At 44.6% G+C, this 15,340-nt stretch overlaps 1 protein-coding gene across 3 annotated transcripts in view; it reads right to left on the reverse strand.

Moving 5' to 3' along the window:
* Positions 1-984: 984 nt before the first annotated feature.
* CHCHD3 (coiled-coil-helix-coiled-coil-helix domain containing 3) overlaps positions 985-15,340 on the reverse strand; it is a 130,845-nt gene continuing 116,489 nt past the window's right edge. The window contains exons 7-8 of one of the 3 annotated variants that reach the window (XM_083858931.1): positions 6,785-6,920; positions 985-1,670 (exon numbers count right to left, since the gene is read on the reverse strand). In XM_083858931.1, coding sequence (XP_083715057.1) covers positions 1,647-1,670; positions 6,785-6,920 — 160 coding nt within the window. In that variant the 3' untranslated portion in view covers positions 985-1,646. Of the gene's footprint in view, positions 1,674-6,784; positions 6,921-15,340 lie in introns of all 3 variants that reach the window. The other 2 variants (XM_083858930.1, XM_083858932.1) reach the window with 2 other exon arrangements.

Below are 15,340 nucleotides of genomic sequence, written 5' to 3' on the forward strand. Positions count from 1 at the left end.
TGTGAGTTAGCTGATTTGTAAACACTACAGCAAGTCACCATGTAAACAAGGTGCTTATGGCCCTGTTGTTTCAGTTTACCTGGCACCTGATGTTGAACTCCAGGATCTTCCCCTCCCACCAACATTACAGTTGCTTGGCATGTAAAAAAAAAAAAAAAAAAAAAAGAAATCCCAGCTTCTCTGGGTAGTGTAAAAAAAAATCCTTAATTAAACAGTGCTCACAAAGCATCTTGATAATTAGGAAAGTCACTGGTAATATTTTGTATGAATAATAAATGAGATCCACAGGTGCACCCGCAGTTGTTCAGTAGGATGAGGTTCAAACACAGCCAATTAGAGAGGGAGAACAGGTAAATAAACAGCAGAAGGCTCCAGACTCGCTGCTCATTTGACATCATTACTTTCACTACTGTGTAAGAAGTCTCTTCTAAAATTGCTTGGGACAAGGAGTGTGGCAGTTTTAAACTGAAGAGAAAGAATTAAAGGAAACTGGGTGCTTGCACAAAGCTGGTCTGGAGATTCTGGTGGGGTTTCTGCCCTTTCACAGAATCCCAGCATGGTTTGGGTGGGAAGGGAATTTAGGTTAAGTTATTCCAGCCCCCTGCCATGGGCAGGGACACTTTCCACTATCCCAGGTTGCTCCAAGCCCACCCAGCCTGGCCTGGGACATTCCCAGAGATGAGGAATCCACAACCTCTCCAGGCAACAAGAGCTTGTGGTGCTCCATTCACAAGCATTTCCCAAGGAGGGAAGTGCTGGTGGATAAATCACAACACTCCCATCACGTGGCATCCTTTTAGGTGGCTGTGATGGAAAACAACTCAATCCAAACCCCGTTCTTGACACCAGGGCTGGTTGTGCATGAAAGTCTGTGCTTGAAAGCTTCAGCAACAACATCTGCTGGGAAAGCGTGATTGACACAGCAGAGGGAACACCATCCACCCCCGAGGAGTGGGAAGGGAGACAGACTGCAGCATCAATCTTGTGCATAAAATAGATTTATTGTCGGTACAGAGCGAGGCTTTTTTTTTTTTTTTTGTCATGACTTTGATGCGAGCGAGGAGCACAACAGAACCATCCCACGGAAACAAAGGCCAGTGGAGCATCCAAAGTGTTGGATCACGAACACCATTCCAGCAGAAGGCCTGCAGAGAGAGCCAGGTCATTTGGGGAAATAAATTAAAGCACAATTTACAATCCTACACTGCGAGGAGGACTCCAACACCGGGACCAGTGGCCGCATCCCGGCGCCGCGAGGGTTACACCCCCTCTGCCTCTGACAGAGGAGATTCTACAGTGAAATAGCAGCATCTGAAGGATATCTTCCCCCTCTCTTGAGGTCAGGGAAAGGTTCTTTTCTTTCCCTTCCTTCAATCACCAATAAGTGGGCTTTGATAAGGCGGAACAGCGGGCTGGGGCGGGCGAGCTCTGATGGAATAAGATCCAGGTCTCGGCTTCTCGAGGGCTCACGCTGATTGAGCCGTGAGGATGCTGCCCTTCAAATGGCTCTTCCACTTCTTCTCTTTATTGGGCTGCCCTGCAAATGGGCTGCTGGATCGTTCTTGGGGAGGAGAAAAAAAAAAAAACACAAAAAGCTCTTCTGCTGGAATTAGCTGATGGTCTTGTGCTTGATTCGGACAATGCCTTTATCCTCCTCTGCCAAGCATCCTCTGCTGCAAAAAACAGAGGGGAGGGAAGAGAGAGGGAAAAATACACATTTCAGTATCTCTGAGTTATTCCAGACATTCCCTGAAGTTTGGCTACAATTCCTTCCTAAGAGCTGTGATTTTTTAAAAATAAAAACACAGAACAAGAAATCTTGTTGATAAACACATCGTGCCAGAGACGAGGCACAGAAGCAGAATGAAGCAATCTGAGGACACAACAAGGCAGTGGTTTGGAGGCCTGAAGAGTTTCACTAATGATCCATTTTCATCTCCCTTCATGCTGTCATGGCTTTAGTGCTCTGGCTATTAAAGGAAATTAAAACACCTGACCTTAAAATAAAAAAAAAAAAAAAAAAAAAAAAATCTCATTCCCAGAGCAATTAAACTCTTGAGGAAAATTATCCTGAAAACATCCAACACTGAGTATCCCTTACCTGGTTCCTTCCTGGGTTTTGAGTCAGAATCAAAACACCAATAGTCAAAACATGTTGCACTCATTTTGAGTTTCATTACAAAACCACAGGTCATGGAATGGTTTGGGTTGGAAAAGACCTTCAAAATAATTTAGTTCTTTTCACTAGACCAGGTTTCTTGTCCCTGGAAATGTTCGAAGACCAAGCTGGACAGGGCTTGGAGCAACCTGGGATAGTGGGAGGTGTCTCTGCCCATGGCAGAGGGCTGGAATTAGATTAATTTTAAGGTTCCTTCCAATCCAAACCAGTCTGGATTCCCAGGAATAAGACTTGGATCATTGTTTTGTCCCCATGGTCCATCCTGCCCATGGCAGGGGTTGGAATGAGATGATCTTTAATGTCCCTTCCAACCCAAACCATTTTTCTTGCCTACAAAACCCATCAAACGAGCGAGGAATAATTATGAGTCTCCTTGCAAGAAATGGTAAGAAGGGATTTGATAATTCTGGGCTTTATGTCAGGAACAAATCCAAATTTAAACCTTGAAATCTTACAGGTGATCTCCAAACAGCTGATTCAGGTGTCTAAGCAACACTAGACAGCTTGGAAGTCTGGAGTGCACTGTCACAGTCACGGAAATTAGAGAAAATTAACAATAAAGGGAATTAAAACCATGTCAGGTTTGGCTTCAACCAAATTCTCATATTATTCCTAAAAATAACCTGGTAAATTGTGCTGTTCCACCAGCTCCTGCAAGGGTTAAGAGCTGCACTTAGATTGGATTTGAGGAAAAAAAGGATTGTCCAGCCTGGCACAGGGGGCAGAGGTGGAGTCCCCACTCCTGGAGGGATTTAAAAAGCCCTTTAAAGTGTGGATGTGGCACTTGGGGACACGGTCAGTGCTGGGAATGTTTGGACTCGATGATCCTGGAGATGTTTTCCAACCTTAACAGTTTTGATTTTAAAATCCTCCAAGGCACCCACACAAACAGAGGATGCTTGTCCACAAAATCCTCCAGAATCCACAGAGGAGAAGAAGAGGCTGATGGAATAAAAAGAGTCAGTTTTGTGCTCTGTGGGTGCATTTGCAAACAAAAATTTGGAGAAGTTTTATCCATTCCCAAAACCTCCAATCCATGGCACCTCCATGGAGATTTCTGGAAAGCTCAGGAAGGCTCCTCTACCTGGAAAATTCATTTTTGCAGAGGAATTATGGACTCACTCCAAGCCATCTCTGGGCTGAATATTAATATTATGTTGATTTAACTGCACAGGTAAATAGGGGAAACTCCTAAGGGATCTGAGCAAAAATGGGCTACTTTTGTTTAGCATCCTCAGGAAAAAAATTGCAGATATTTGTTCATCCTATCTACATTTCTGCCCACAAAATTTCACCTTCAGACAAAGTGTTCCAAGCCTTGCTTTGGCTTCATCTACATTTTGGGGATTTTTTTAGTGTTTTTTTCCTTGCCTTTTCAAATTGACGTATTTTATATATATATATATATATATATTTATATATATACAATTTTTTTTTCCCACATAGCCCCATGAAGGGAAGCTGGTCCATAAAAAACCTCCTTCAATGAGGGCACTGTTAAATGATGAGGTCTTTTTGTTGCATTTCAATTCAGTGTTTCCAGATACACAAATTCCATTTATTTTTCTGGAAATTAAAATCAAGTAAAAAATACTGGAGGATGAGGCTAAAATCCTGGTTTTATTCTATTTCAGATGCATAATTAAGGACCCACTTGATCCAAAAAAATTAAAATAGTGGTTACAAGGCTGAAGGATAACATTTTGTAGCCAGGCTGTCGGGTATTGTTATTTTAAGTACTCTTAAACCTCACCTGCCTGCAGAGACCTGAATCCTTCTGGAATTCAATGGTTTAACAGGAAATTATTGCACAGATTTGTTAAACCATGGACTAGTTGTGTTTATATGTAAGAATCAGAACTTCTTGTAGCCCAGAGTGAGGGAAAAAATTGAGAGAAAAAACCTCCAAAATGTGTATTTTAACAGCTATTGTCCATATCCATGGCTGGAAAACCAGGAAAAAAGGATAAAAAAGCCACGGATGGTCTGGCTGGAGTCACTTCAGCAGTGACAGAACAAATAAAACGCCACCCACAATCCAAATATCTTCCCCTTAATGGCTCCATTAGGTTAAGTTTTCCTCTCCATTACTGGCATTATCATTGTAATAACATGCAAACGTTAATAACAGAGTTTAATTTGTCTCCCCAGCTTCTCATGACTTTGGGAAGAGATTTCAAGGGAAGATACAAGGGACGTGTCAAACCCCTCTGAATTAACAACTCTCTGGGCTTTTCTAAGGAGGGGAGAAAAGGACAGATAGAGACATGAGATTACAGACAGCATGAGAAATAAGGAGCACACAGAAGAGAGGGGGAGATAATTATAAGCAAGATAGGAAAGAAAGAGGAGTCAATAAATTCAATTTATGAAAAGCACAGAGTGTGCTCAGCCCGAGCACAAGTGCCCAGACTCACCGCCAGGAAATCGGATTAGTTCACTTATTTGCTTTCCAATATCTTGCTCTATTCCCTCTAGCAAATTTTCTTCTTCCTTTGTTTCTTGTAGCCAGTGTCAGTTAACTTTTTCATTTCTGAATCTGCCATTTATTCCCCTCTCCTCCTCTGGCTCCCAACCAGAGCACACAGAGAAAGGTAATTTTGAAGTGATTTTATAGCAGCGTTTAGGAATTATTTCAAAGTAACTGTCTGGACTTGTGGGCAAACAGGGAGTAAAAATAATTACAATTACAGCTGCAGCACGTGGAGGATGGGCTGGAGTTCATTATGAAAAAACAATCGCTCCTGCTTGCAAATATTTCCATCATAAAAGGCTTCTCCTTCTCTGTTATCATGAGAGAAACCTCTCTGAATTCTCATCTTGAAGCATGTGTGAAACAGAATAAGAAACATTTAGGAAACACTTTTAACTACTTGACAGGCTCGGATGAAGATCTTCAACAGAAAAAAAGGTGTTTAAAAGGGTTCAAAAACCTAATGCTCATATTTATGCAATTTGCTTTTCCTGCACCTTCTGAACATGAATTAATTCATCCTCATCAGAGTCTTCTGAAGAAATTCCTATCAGATACAAACTCGAGTTAGAGCTTAAACATGTCTGAGTAATTAATCCATCTTTTTCTGGTTACTTAAAAAAAAAATAAAAAAAAATATACAGAGTCAATTAGTGCTTCAGATGTTGCAGGGCCATGGGGAAATCCACTACAGAACAAACCAAAACAGGGTCACAAGTGACAGAACAAGGGGAAAAGGCCTCAAGTTGCACCAGGGGAAATTCAGGTTGGATATTGTGGAAAATTTCTTCACTCAGAGGCTTGTCCAGCCAGGGCAGGGGTGGAGTCCCCATCCCTGGGGGGATTTAAAAGCTTTTGGCACTTGGGGACGTGGGTCAGTGGTGGCCTTGGCTGGACTGGGGAACAGCTGGACTGGATGGTCTTGACAATCTTCACGATTCTGTGACTCTCATGTTATTCACTGGACTTCTAAAAAAGGAGATTGGTGCATTCCTAAATGGGCAGGAGGAGAAATCATGGAATCACAGAAGGGTTTGGGTTGGAAAGGACCTTAAAGCCCATCCAGTGCCACCCCCTGCCATGGGCAGGGACACCTCCCACTGTCCCAAGGTGCTCCAAGCTCTGTCCAACCTGGCCTTGGACACTTCCAGGGATGGGACAACAAATCTCAATAAAGGATATTTTAAAGGAAGTGAATCTGAAGGGACAGGGAGCTCTCAGTGCCTGAGGAACAACGAGCAGCGTCCATTCCAGCAGATCTTTGGGAATACCAGCTGGAGGCTGCAGTGTTTTAAAGCAAAAGGTCACGGAGAAGGACCAGAGCCAAAGTCTCAGGGATTTTCTGCCCAGGCAGAGTTAAGCCCAGGGAAGGTGATTACCATGATCAAACACCAGCCGTGCTCACCAGGTCTCCACTATCACATAAAGATGGGTGTCCTGACGTGCTCAAATATTAACTCACAGCTTTGGGCAGAAATAAAGATCAACAGACTGACTGAAGCACTTTTTACACCTCCTGCACATGGGCTCTGAGCACATTTCCTTTGTTTAAGAGCACAATTGAGGTCAATATATTCATTTCTGTGTTTGAAAGATGCAAGATGATGAGAAAGGGTAAAACTGAGAAATTGTAGCTCCTTTTAATTTGATGATTTACATATTACTGTCATTTTCCTTCATGCTGCACTAATAAAGCATAAAGATTTTAATTGGCAACGACATCCATACTGTACAAAACTGAGAGAGAGGAGGGCAAGAGCAGGTGAAGGGCACTTTTAGAGCCTTGCACGACACAAGACAGAAGAAAACAAGAATTCCAAGTGGTGACCAATGTAGTTTGAGACATCAACGAGTTTCTCACATTTATAGCAAAGACTACCAGGTGTTTTAATCCCCTTGTTTCACTGCTAAAACTGCAGACAACAGGAAACATCTGCCAACAGCAAGGGCTCCTAACACTAAACAACAACTTCCCAGGGGAGGAGATGGAAACCTGAGCATTTAAATCAACTCTGAGTGGTCTCCACAGAGCTGGAGCGCTGGGAAATGCTTAGGCAAGGAGGAAAGGACTAATTAGAAATTCCTCTGCTCATCATTCCATCGTTTTTTCAGTGAGAATAGGTCCAGCTCACCTGTTTGGCATTGTTGACACAGTGCAGGTACTGGCTGGCCAGGGCAGAGCAGCTCAGGGTCTCCTGGGCATGGTCCCGGTAGCACTGGAGGATTTTCTCCTGCAGCTCCCCACAGATGGGGTGGGACTCGTATCTCCTGTGGGAACAGAGAACAGCTTCAGGCTTTCCTTCTAAAAACATCTCAGAAAAGACAAAAATCTTGTATTATTATTATTACTGAATTGGTGTGGGTTGGAAGGGAATTTAAAGTACATCCAGTCCCACCCTCTGCCATGGGTAGGGACACCTTCCACTACCCCAGGCTGCTCCAATCCCTTCAAACCTGGCCTTGAGCAGTTCCAGAGGAAAGAATTCTTCCCTGTGAGGGTGGTGAGGTCTTGGCACTGATTGCCCAGGGTTGCTCCATCACTGGAAGTGTCCAAGGCTGGGCTGGATGGGGCTTGGAACACCCTGGGACAGTGGAAGATATCCCTGCCCATGGAAATGGGGTTGGAAATGGGTCCCTCCCAACCCAACCCACTCCACTCTGTGATTCTGATTCTCATTTTGCTGACTGGCCAAAGCAGACCTGTTTTCCTCCACCAGGGAAACAAAGCACGAAGCACAAACTCTGCTCCTCCAGGGAACTGATTTCTCGACAATCACTGAAGACGTCGTGCTATAAGAAGGGAATGTTAAGTCACCTTGATTTTACAGTATGTACCTATATAAAAACATCTCTTCCCTCCTTTCATTCATTACCCTGCATCTGTGAAATCTAAACCAGAATTTAAATGCAGTCCCAGGTGCTTCCACACTTTATGATCTCCCAAGTTCAAACTTCTGCAGGCTCTTACAGAGAAGGATTTTCCCCTAATCCCCATCTCTGCTGAGATCAGCACGTGCCCCAAAGGCGTGTCAGGCATCAAAATGTGCAACCACAAACCTGCTGCACATGCAGGGAGGATGGCAAGGTCTGGACTGGGACAGGGAACAACAGAAACACCAGGGATGTTCACTGCACACATCTCCCAGCAGTGATGATTTAGGTACCAACTAAACCAGAGCTCGATAAAAAAGTCCAAACTCCTGGTGTGAATTGATAAATCAATACAAGAGAGGCTGAATTAACTGAAAATACCCACAGTAAACCTTGCTGTGCCTTTATTCACAAGTCGTTTTAAAGTGAATTCTTATGTACAGGTGGAGAGAGAAAGGAATGGGCTGCTCTAGCATGGCTGCATAAATTCTGTCATTTCAATAGGGGAACTCTATAACTCATGATAAAGAGCTTTTGAATATTTTTTTTCCTTTCCCAGAGCCACACTGTCAGTGACCAAAATCCAGGTATTATTCCTTATTTGAATGTTTTAAAGGATTCTACACATTGCCAACCATGTGGGAGCCCTGTGAGACATATCACCTCCTGCCCCTCAGTGACTTGTTTTCACACTCTGATTTTTCATGGGGGATTTTTAAAAACCTGCTCTCAGCCCTGTCCTTCCAGGCACTGCAGGTCAGTGAGAACAAGGCCACTTCCTTCAAGTCAACCAATTCATCCATTTCTTGGATTAACCTGAAGGTGAGCACTGTCTCTGTATTGATCAGCTGTGCTTGTCCCACTCCCCTAATGCTCTGCTGGCACTTTTGGGAAAGCTCTAAATGAAATTACTGCCTGGCATTAGAGGGCCATAAACCACGGGCTGCAGGTTCTCCTGTTGGGAAAGGAGGCTCCATCCTCATTATGGGAATCCCTCTGAAGGGTTTCCCATTGATTTCTGTCAGGGATGGCTCACAGCACTCACAGATGGATGGTCAGAAACAACAGCAAAACTCCTCCAAAGGGGAGTGAAATATCTCCCTAACAGAGAACCTCCTGAAGTTGCTATGATTATATCAATTCATATTTAAATGGGATATTGGGATAGAATTCCTGGATGGGAGGGTGAGGAGGTCCAGGGCTGGAATTCCCAGAGAAGCTGTGGCTGCCCCTGGATCCCTGGAGTGTCCAAGGACAAGTTGGATGAGGTTTGGAGCAACCTGGGATAGCTGAAGGTGTCCCTGCCATGGCAGGAGGTAGATCTGGATGGGCTTTAAGGTCCCTTCCAAGCCAAATCATTCTGTAGTTCCACGAATAAATGTCATTTTACAGGAGCATTTAAGGGTCTGTGGGGTTTGACTGAGGGAAAGCTCATAAGAAAAGGCAAATAGTGCAAACTCAGCAATTATGTGGAATCTGTTGGGAAAATGTGGAGGTTTTAAATGCCTGATGGATAAAGCAACTTGGTCTGGTCCCAGGCAGGGCCAGGAGATCCTCAGAGCAGGAGGTTCCTTTCCTGAACTATCCCATGTCCTGAGAGAGATCTGTATTTTGGGACTTGTGGAGGGAAAGGTCTCACCAGAGTATCATGGAATGGTTTGGGTTGGAAGGGACCTGAAAGCCCATCCAGTGTCACCCCTGCCTTGGGAAGGGACACCTCCCACTGTCCCAGGGTGCTCCAACCCTCAGTCCAACCCTGGACACTTCCAGGGATTCAGGGGCAGCCACAGCTTCTCTAGAAAAACCATCCCAAGATTGTGTCTTACATAGCATTTATTCATTTATTGAATCACTCAAGGATTTCACAACTAAACTGAAGGAAAACCACAAACCGTGGCACAGTGCAGCAGGAATTCCAGGTGTCTTGGGTTATGTGACCAAAAAAAATGTTTATTCCATTCCATAAAAAATGTTTATTCTATTCCATCTGTTGAAACCCAGTTGGGCAGGTGTTTTTTTCTTTATCTGTTGTAACTCCAGGAAGGAGGGGGTGGCTGCCTTTCTGATAACAAGGCAGCTGTTAAAACTGGGTGGGGCATTGTTTCTTATCTCTTTCCACCCCAACCTGGGGATATTTTCTGTTAATGGGCCATCAAGGCTCACCAATGACAGGACACATTTCATCATCCCAGTGTTCCTTATCTCCTCCATGGGGATATCTCCTGTTAATGGGCCATCAAGGCTCACCAATGACATCACATGTTACATCATCCCAGTGTGAGATGCTCCACCCAGGGAGGAGGAGCCAAACCATTTCCACCCAGACAAAAAGGAGCCACAAGTGTCACCAGACATCCAGTATTCCCAAAGAAAGACTGGACCCATCTCTGGACACTTTTTTTTTCTCTACAGGACCCCATCTGCCACTCCAGGAGGGCTTTACTTTCAGACTGTTTCCATCACCCTGACCAACAGCGTGTCAGGCTGTATTTCTGACTCTGTCAAGGTTTTCTAGGATTTCTTGGTTGTTTGTTTGCTTATTCTTTTGTGCTACAACATTTGTATTTTTAATATCCCTACTAAAGAACTGCTATTATCTGTGAAGAACCTATTCCCCAAATCTTTGCTTGACAGTTTTTAATTGCAAATTTATAATAATTTGGAAAGGTGGGGGTTTACATTCTCCATTCCAAGGGAGACTCCAGTCTTCTCTAGCAGACACCTGTCTATCCAAACCAAGACACCAGGGAATGCTGACAGATCTCCACTCAGTGCAGCTCCAGAGCTCCTGAACAGAACCAAATCTCCACCCCAAATCTCCAACGCTCCTCTCAGTCCAAGTCAACACGAGCAGCAGCCACACGGCACGCCAGGAACAGCGTGGTTTTTATTAACTTTGCAATTCCTTGATCTGCTTTCCCTTCTCCAGCTGCTCCTGAAGCACCTCCCATGCCAGAATAATCTTTCAGTGCTGGAATAAACCTCTGAGGGAGCCCACCCTTCTCCAGCGAGCTGATGCATCACAACCTCATAAAGGTAATAGGATGAAAACACAAAAGGAAACGAAGAGAGAGAGAGAGAGAGAGAGAGAGAGCCTTAAAAAGAAATCTTCTATGCTAAAGCATGAAAAGGAAATTTAATGAAGGGAACTTTGTACTCATCTGGGCTCTCTCAAAGAGCATAGCTTATTGTGCTCCTGGGGGCTCGGGGAGACGAGCCCCTTCATGGCATTCAAACAAAATGTCTACTAAAGAGGAAATTTGAAATCACCACGGTGAGCTTTGCGAGTTTCGTGCTAAAACTGACATTCTCACTGAAGGAATCTGAATGGCTGATGAGGTTCCAGCTGTGCAGGTATCTGGCATAATTCCCCCCCCTTAGATCAGGACTCCAGGCAATTGTCATAAAATATGGGGGGAAAAAAATAGCAACCAAAAAAAAGCAGAGCGTTGAGATAAAAATAGTGCCATGAGATGGGCAGGAGTAGCCAGGGCTTGATTTGATTCCTCATTAAAGTGCTGACACCTATCAAAGGCAGCTGACTTTATTTGTGTAACCCTTGGCTACTTGTGAAGTCCTGAACAAAACAGACCAGGCTGATCCTCTGTGTCCGAGCAGCCCAACCTGCAGCTCTGGAAAATTCAAATCTTGCTGTGCCTCCTCCACAGAGCAGCTCAGCACATCCAAACCACAGCCTGGGGGTGGTCCAGGGAAATCTTAACTCAACAAAACCCTAAAAATGAACATGATCCCACCGGGCCCCAGAGCACCAGCACAGGAGGGTCCTGCAGAGGATGTTCTGACCTGTTTTATTTAGTCCTACTGATGGAGGAGAGGAGCCAAGCTGGGACCAGACCTGGCAGAATGCAAAATAAATAACCAAATTAAAAAAAAAAAAAAAAAAAAAAAAGGATGTTTCTTTTCTCAGTGTTCTCAGAATAAACACAAAGATAAGGAGGAAGAAATGGATGCAAACAAATGGTGAAACAAAAGGAAACTGAGGCAATCCACACCCTCAGGTGGGCAGCTCAAGAAGTGTGTAACAGCTGAACTGTTTTCAGGTGCTTTATGAAGAGCCATCAGGGGTTTCAGAAGGATTTGTGGGAATTCAATCGATTATCATTGTCTGTGTCCAGCAGCAATTCCTTCTGAGAAAGAGCAAAATGTGTTTGATGGAATCATGGAATGGTTTGGGTTGGAAGGGACATTAAAAGCTCACCCAGTTCCCACCACTGCCACGGGCAGGGACAATTTCCACTATCCCAGGGTGCTCCAAGCCTCATCCAGCCTGGCCTTGGACACTTCCAGGGATCCAGGGGCAGCCACAGCTGCTCTGGGCAGTTTGGAATGAGGATGAGTGAGGGGTACAAGGTGGAGTCACAAATTCAGTGAGAAAGTCAGGAAGGACCTGGAAATAGCAGGGAAGCAGAAATGGGGCATGCAGGGCTTGGAAAGCTCTGTGATTTCCCTGATGAGGATGTGGCAGGATGAAAGGGGGATGGATGTGAATTTGGGATAGGAAAGGATCTGCAGTGCTGCTTCCACCAGACACAGTCAGGGCAAGATTCCACTTCTTTTGGCCAGGAGGAAAAAAACCACATAAAATCAACCTTGGTAGCCTGAGCAGAGATGGATTGGGCTGAGCAGATGGACAGCAAAGGCCACAGTGGAGGGATTTTGCATATGGAGGCAGCAAGAGAGAGAATCGTGAGCCCAACACAGGAGATCCTGAGGGAAGGGCAGCTCAGAGCTGAAGTGTGAACACCTAAAACAGCAGCAAGGCTCTCGTGCTCTCCATCACCACCCAAAAAAAAATCCTGGTGAGAGGATTCTTCTTATTTTAACATCACCTCACCCAAAAAGAGCCTCTTCCAGCAGCATCACTGCCAAACAAATCCACAGGACGGGTTTGTAGCACAGAAAATAGTTGTAAAACAGAGCCCAGGAGAAAAAAAAAAAAGACAAAAGGCCACATGATAATGAAGGTCCTCATTGCTGCAGCATTATTTTTAGTTTTTACATTAATTTACTCTTTATATTAAACTATTTTTAAAGCTTGTCTTCGCACATGCAGGAGGTGATGGCTCGAAGGCGCGTCACGAAACGTGTGAGGCACAAACCAAATGGTCCCAGCTCTCCTCGCAATCGTTTGGAAGGAATAACACAGATCTGATTGCTGAATTATCTACAAATGCTGGTCCCTAATCAAGCTGTGCCCACACAGAGGCCTCACAATCACTGCGTGGGAGGTGCTGCCAGCAAAAGATCAAGTACTGCCGAGTTGGTTCTTGCTTTTATTTACGCTCCGATGAGGAGTGCGACTCCTCCAAAAGGTGTAAAAGGAAGAATTTTCCTAACGAGTCTCTGCTGAAATGCTGGAAGAGAAGCACGGTGGTTTCTGCTCTGCAATTGAGAATGTAAAAAACCTACAGAGGAATACTGAATAAATGACTGAAAGGTTGGAATGCAACTCACTCCACCTTTTGTGCTACTCGTAATCGAGTCCAGTGTTAATCTTCCCTGTGTTATTTTTATATTCCTTCTCCAAAAAAGCCCCAGAACCCTTAGAATCACAGGCAAATGTTTGTCATCCTCTTATTTATTTCATCTCTTACCCAACCTTGTCAAAAGGAGAGGAGAGGAGAGGAGAGGAGAGGAGAGGAGAGGAGAGGAGAGGAGAGGAGAGGAGAGGAGAGGAGAGGAGAGGAGAGGAGAGGAGAGGAGAGGAGAGGAGAGGAGAGGAGAGGAGAGGAGAGGAGAGGAGAGGAGAGGAGAGGAGAGGAGAGGAGAGGAGAGGAGAGGAGAGGAGAGGAGAGGAGAGGAGAGGAGAGGAGAGGAGAGGAGAGGAGAGGAGAGGAGAGGAGAGGAGAGGAGAGGAGAGGAGAGGAGAGGAGAGGAGAGGAGAGGAGGAGACACACACTCACTGCATGAAAAGAGACATTTATTTATGTCTGGGGAGCACCAAGTCAAGTTCAATATGTTGACAAAATCCTGGTTTTACAGGGCTGAGTGTCAGGACATCCTACTGACCTTTCTAGAGGCTGCATTTTTAACCTGGAGAGTGTTTCCCACCTGGTAAAACACCTGGAATGCTGCCTGGATATTGGAGCAGCAAAGTAGAAACAATTTCTTTAGTTGTGAGTATTCATTTACTGCACATAGGGAGGGAAGAGCTTCTCTGAGCTTATCAGAGAGAAATGAGGAGCCTAAATCTGGCAAAATAAGTAAATATAACTCCAGGAGAGCTGCAGAGGGACTGGGGACAGGGACAGGACACAGGGAATGGCTTCCCACTGCCACAGGGCAGGGCTGGATGGGAGATTGGGAACTGGGAATTCCTGCCTGGGCTGGAATTCCCAGAGCAGCTGTGGCTGCCCCTGGATCCCTGGAATGTCCAAGGCCAGGTTGGACATTGGGGCTTGGAGCAGCCTGAGATGGTGGAAGGTGTCCCTGCCCATGGCAGGAGGTGGATCTGGATGGGTTTTAAGGTCCCTTCTAACCCAAACCATTCCAAGATTTGCACATGGAAGGTTAAGCACATCCTCAAAGCCTTTCCTGGGCAAGACAACAGGATGAGGATCAGGAAAAAAACATCCTGGTTGTGAATCCTCATTTGTTGGAATAACTCTTGCCAAGGAAAATCTTCAGGCCCTCAGGACACCACTTGAGGATCAAATCTCTTCAGCCCAGAGAAGGACAATTGCAAGAGCTGGATCTCGATTATCAATGAATTACAGGATGAAATGATCAATGGATCACAGGACAGAGGCAGCCAGACAGGTTCCTACCAGTGGGTTTACAATGAGGAAAGAATCCAAACCTTTCCCAAAGAACAGCTGATGAAAAGCTGGGACTCCCTGTTTGAGGATTCTGGGGTCATCAAAAGCACATCTGGGTTCAAAAACAATTACACAGGAAGGTGTGAGATGCCCATGAAGAGATTACAAGCAAGATTTGGCTCAGGAAAGCCCCACAGCACCATTTGTTTGAAGGCAAAATGGTATCACTGAACACTTCCCTCATTTTTACAATATTCTCTAAAAATACACTCCCAGCTGCTGCCCAAAAAGCTCAGGAGACTCTGATCTGACCTGCTGTGGTTGCCTAAATTCCAAATTTCTCAAGGAACAAGGCATCAAATGAAGACAGGATTCTCATCTACCCTGACAGGCAAAAATGAGCTTGAATACTTTTATTTAAATTGATACAAACTGACTTGGATTATCCCAAACCACTATTTGTTTATAAAATCTCCCTCCAAAAATAGAAGGAAAACCCTCTTAAAACCCAAAGCACACCACAAGAAATGTACAAATGTACCTCTCCCACAGCTGGTCCCTGCAGCTGCAAAAGGGAGCAGCGTGTTGGAATTACCCCAATTTAGGATGCACTTTTCTTTTTAGCTTAAGGGACAGTTTTTTGTGAATAGCAGGATACTAAAATAAACAAATCACATGGATGGCAATGATACAAATTCCTTCTAACAGGGGCACGGATGCTGCTACAAAGTAGGAAAAGAGAATTTAGCAACTGCAGGCTTTAATTAGAAGGAACTCGGGGAGGAGCAGTTTTATCTCTGTGGAATATTTTGTAGTACCTAAATGTTATATATAGAAATAGACAGAGAAAATACTTCTTGGCCTTGCACAGATCAAACCCAGCTCTTAATTTTTGACAAGTTCAGAGACAAAGAACGATCCCAGATGTTGCCAAGCCTGTCCCAGCACTGCTGAGGACAAAATCCAAACTCTTCCCAGCTCCAAAATTCAATCAGCTCAGGGAGGATGGAACCAACCCCTCCAATTCCATGATGACAT

The sequence above is a fragment of the Zosterops lateralis genome, assembly GCF_965231275.1.
Source record: "Zosterops lateralis genome assembly, chromosome: 4".
In the NCBI taxonomy this organism is placed as follows: Eukaryota; Metazoa; Chordata; class Aves; order Passeriformes; family Zosteropidae; genus Zosterops; species Zosterops lateralis.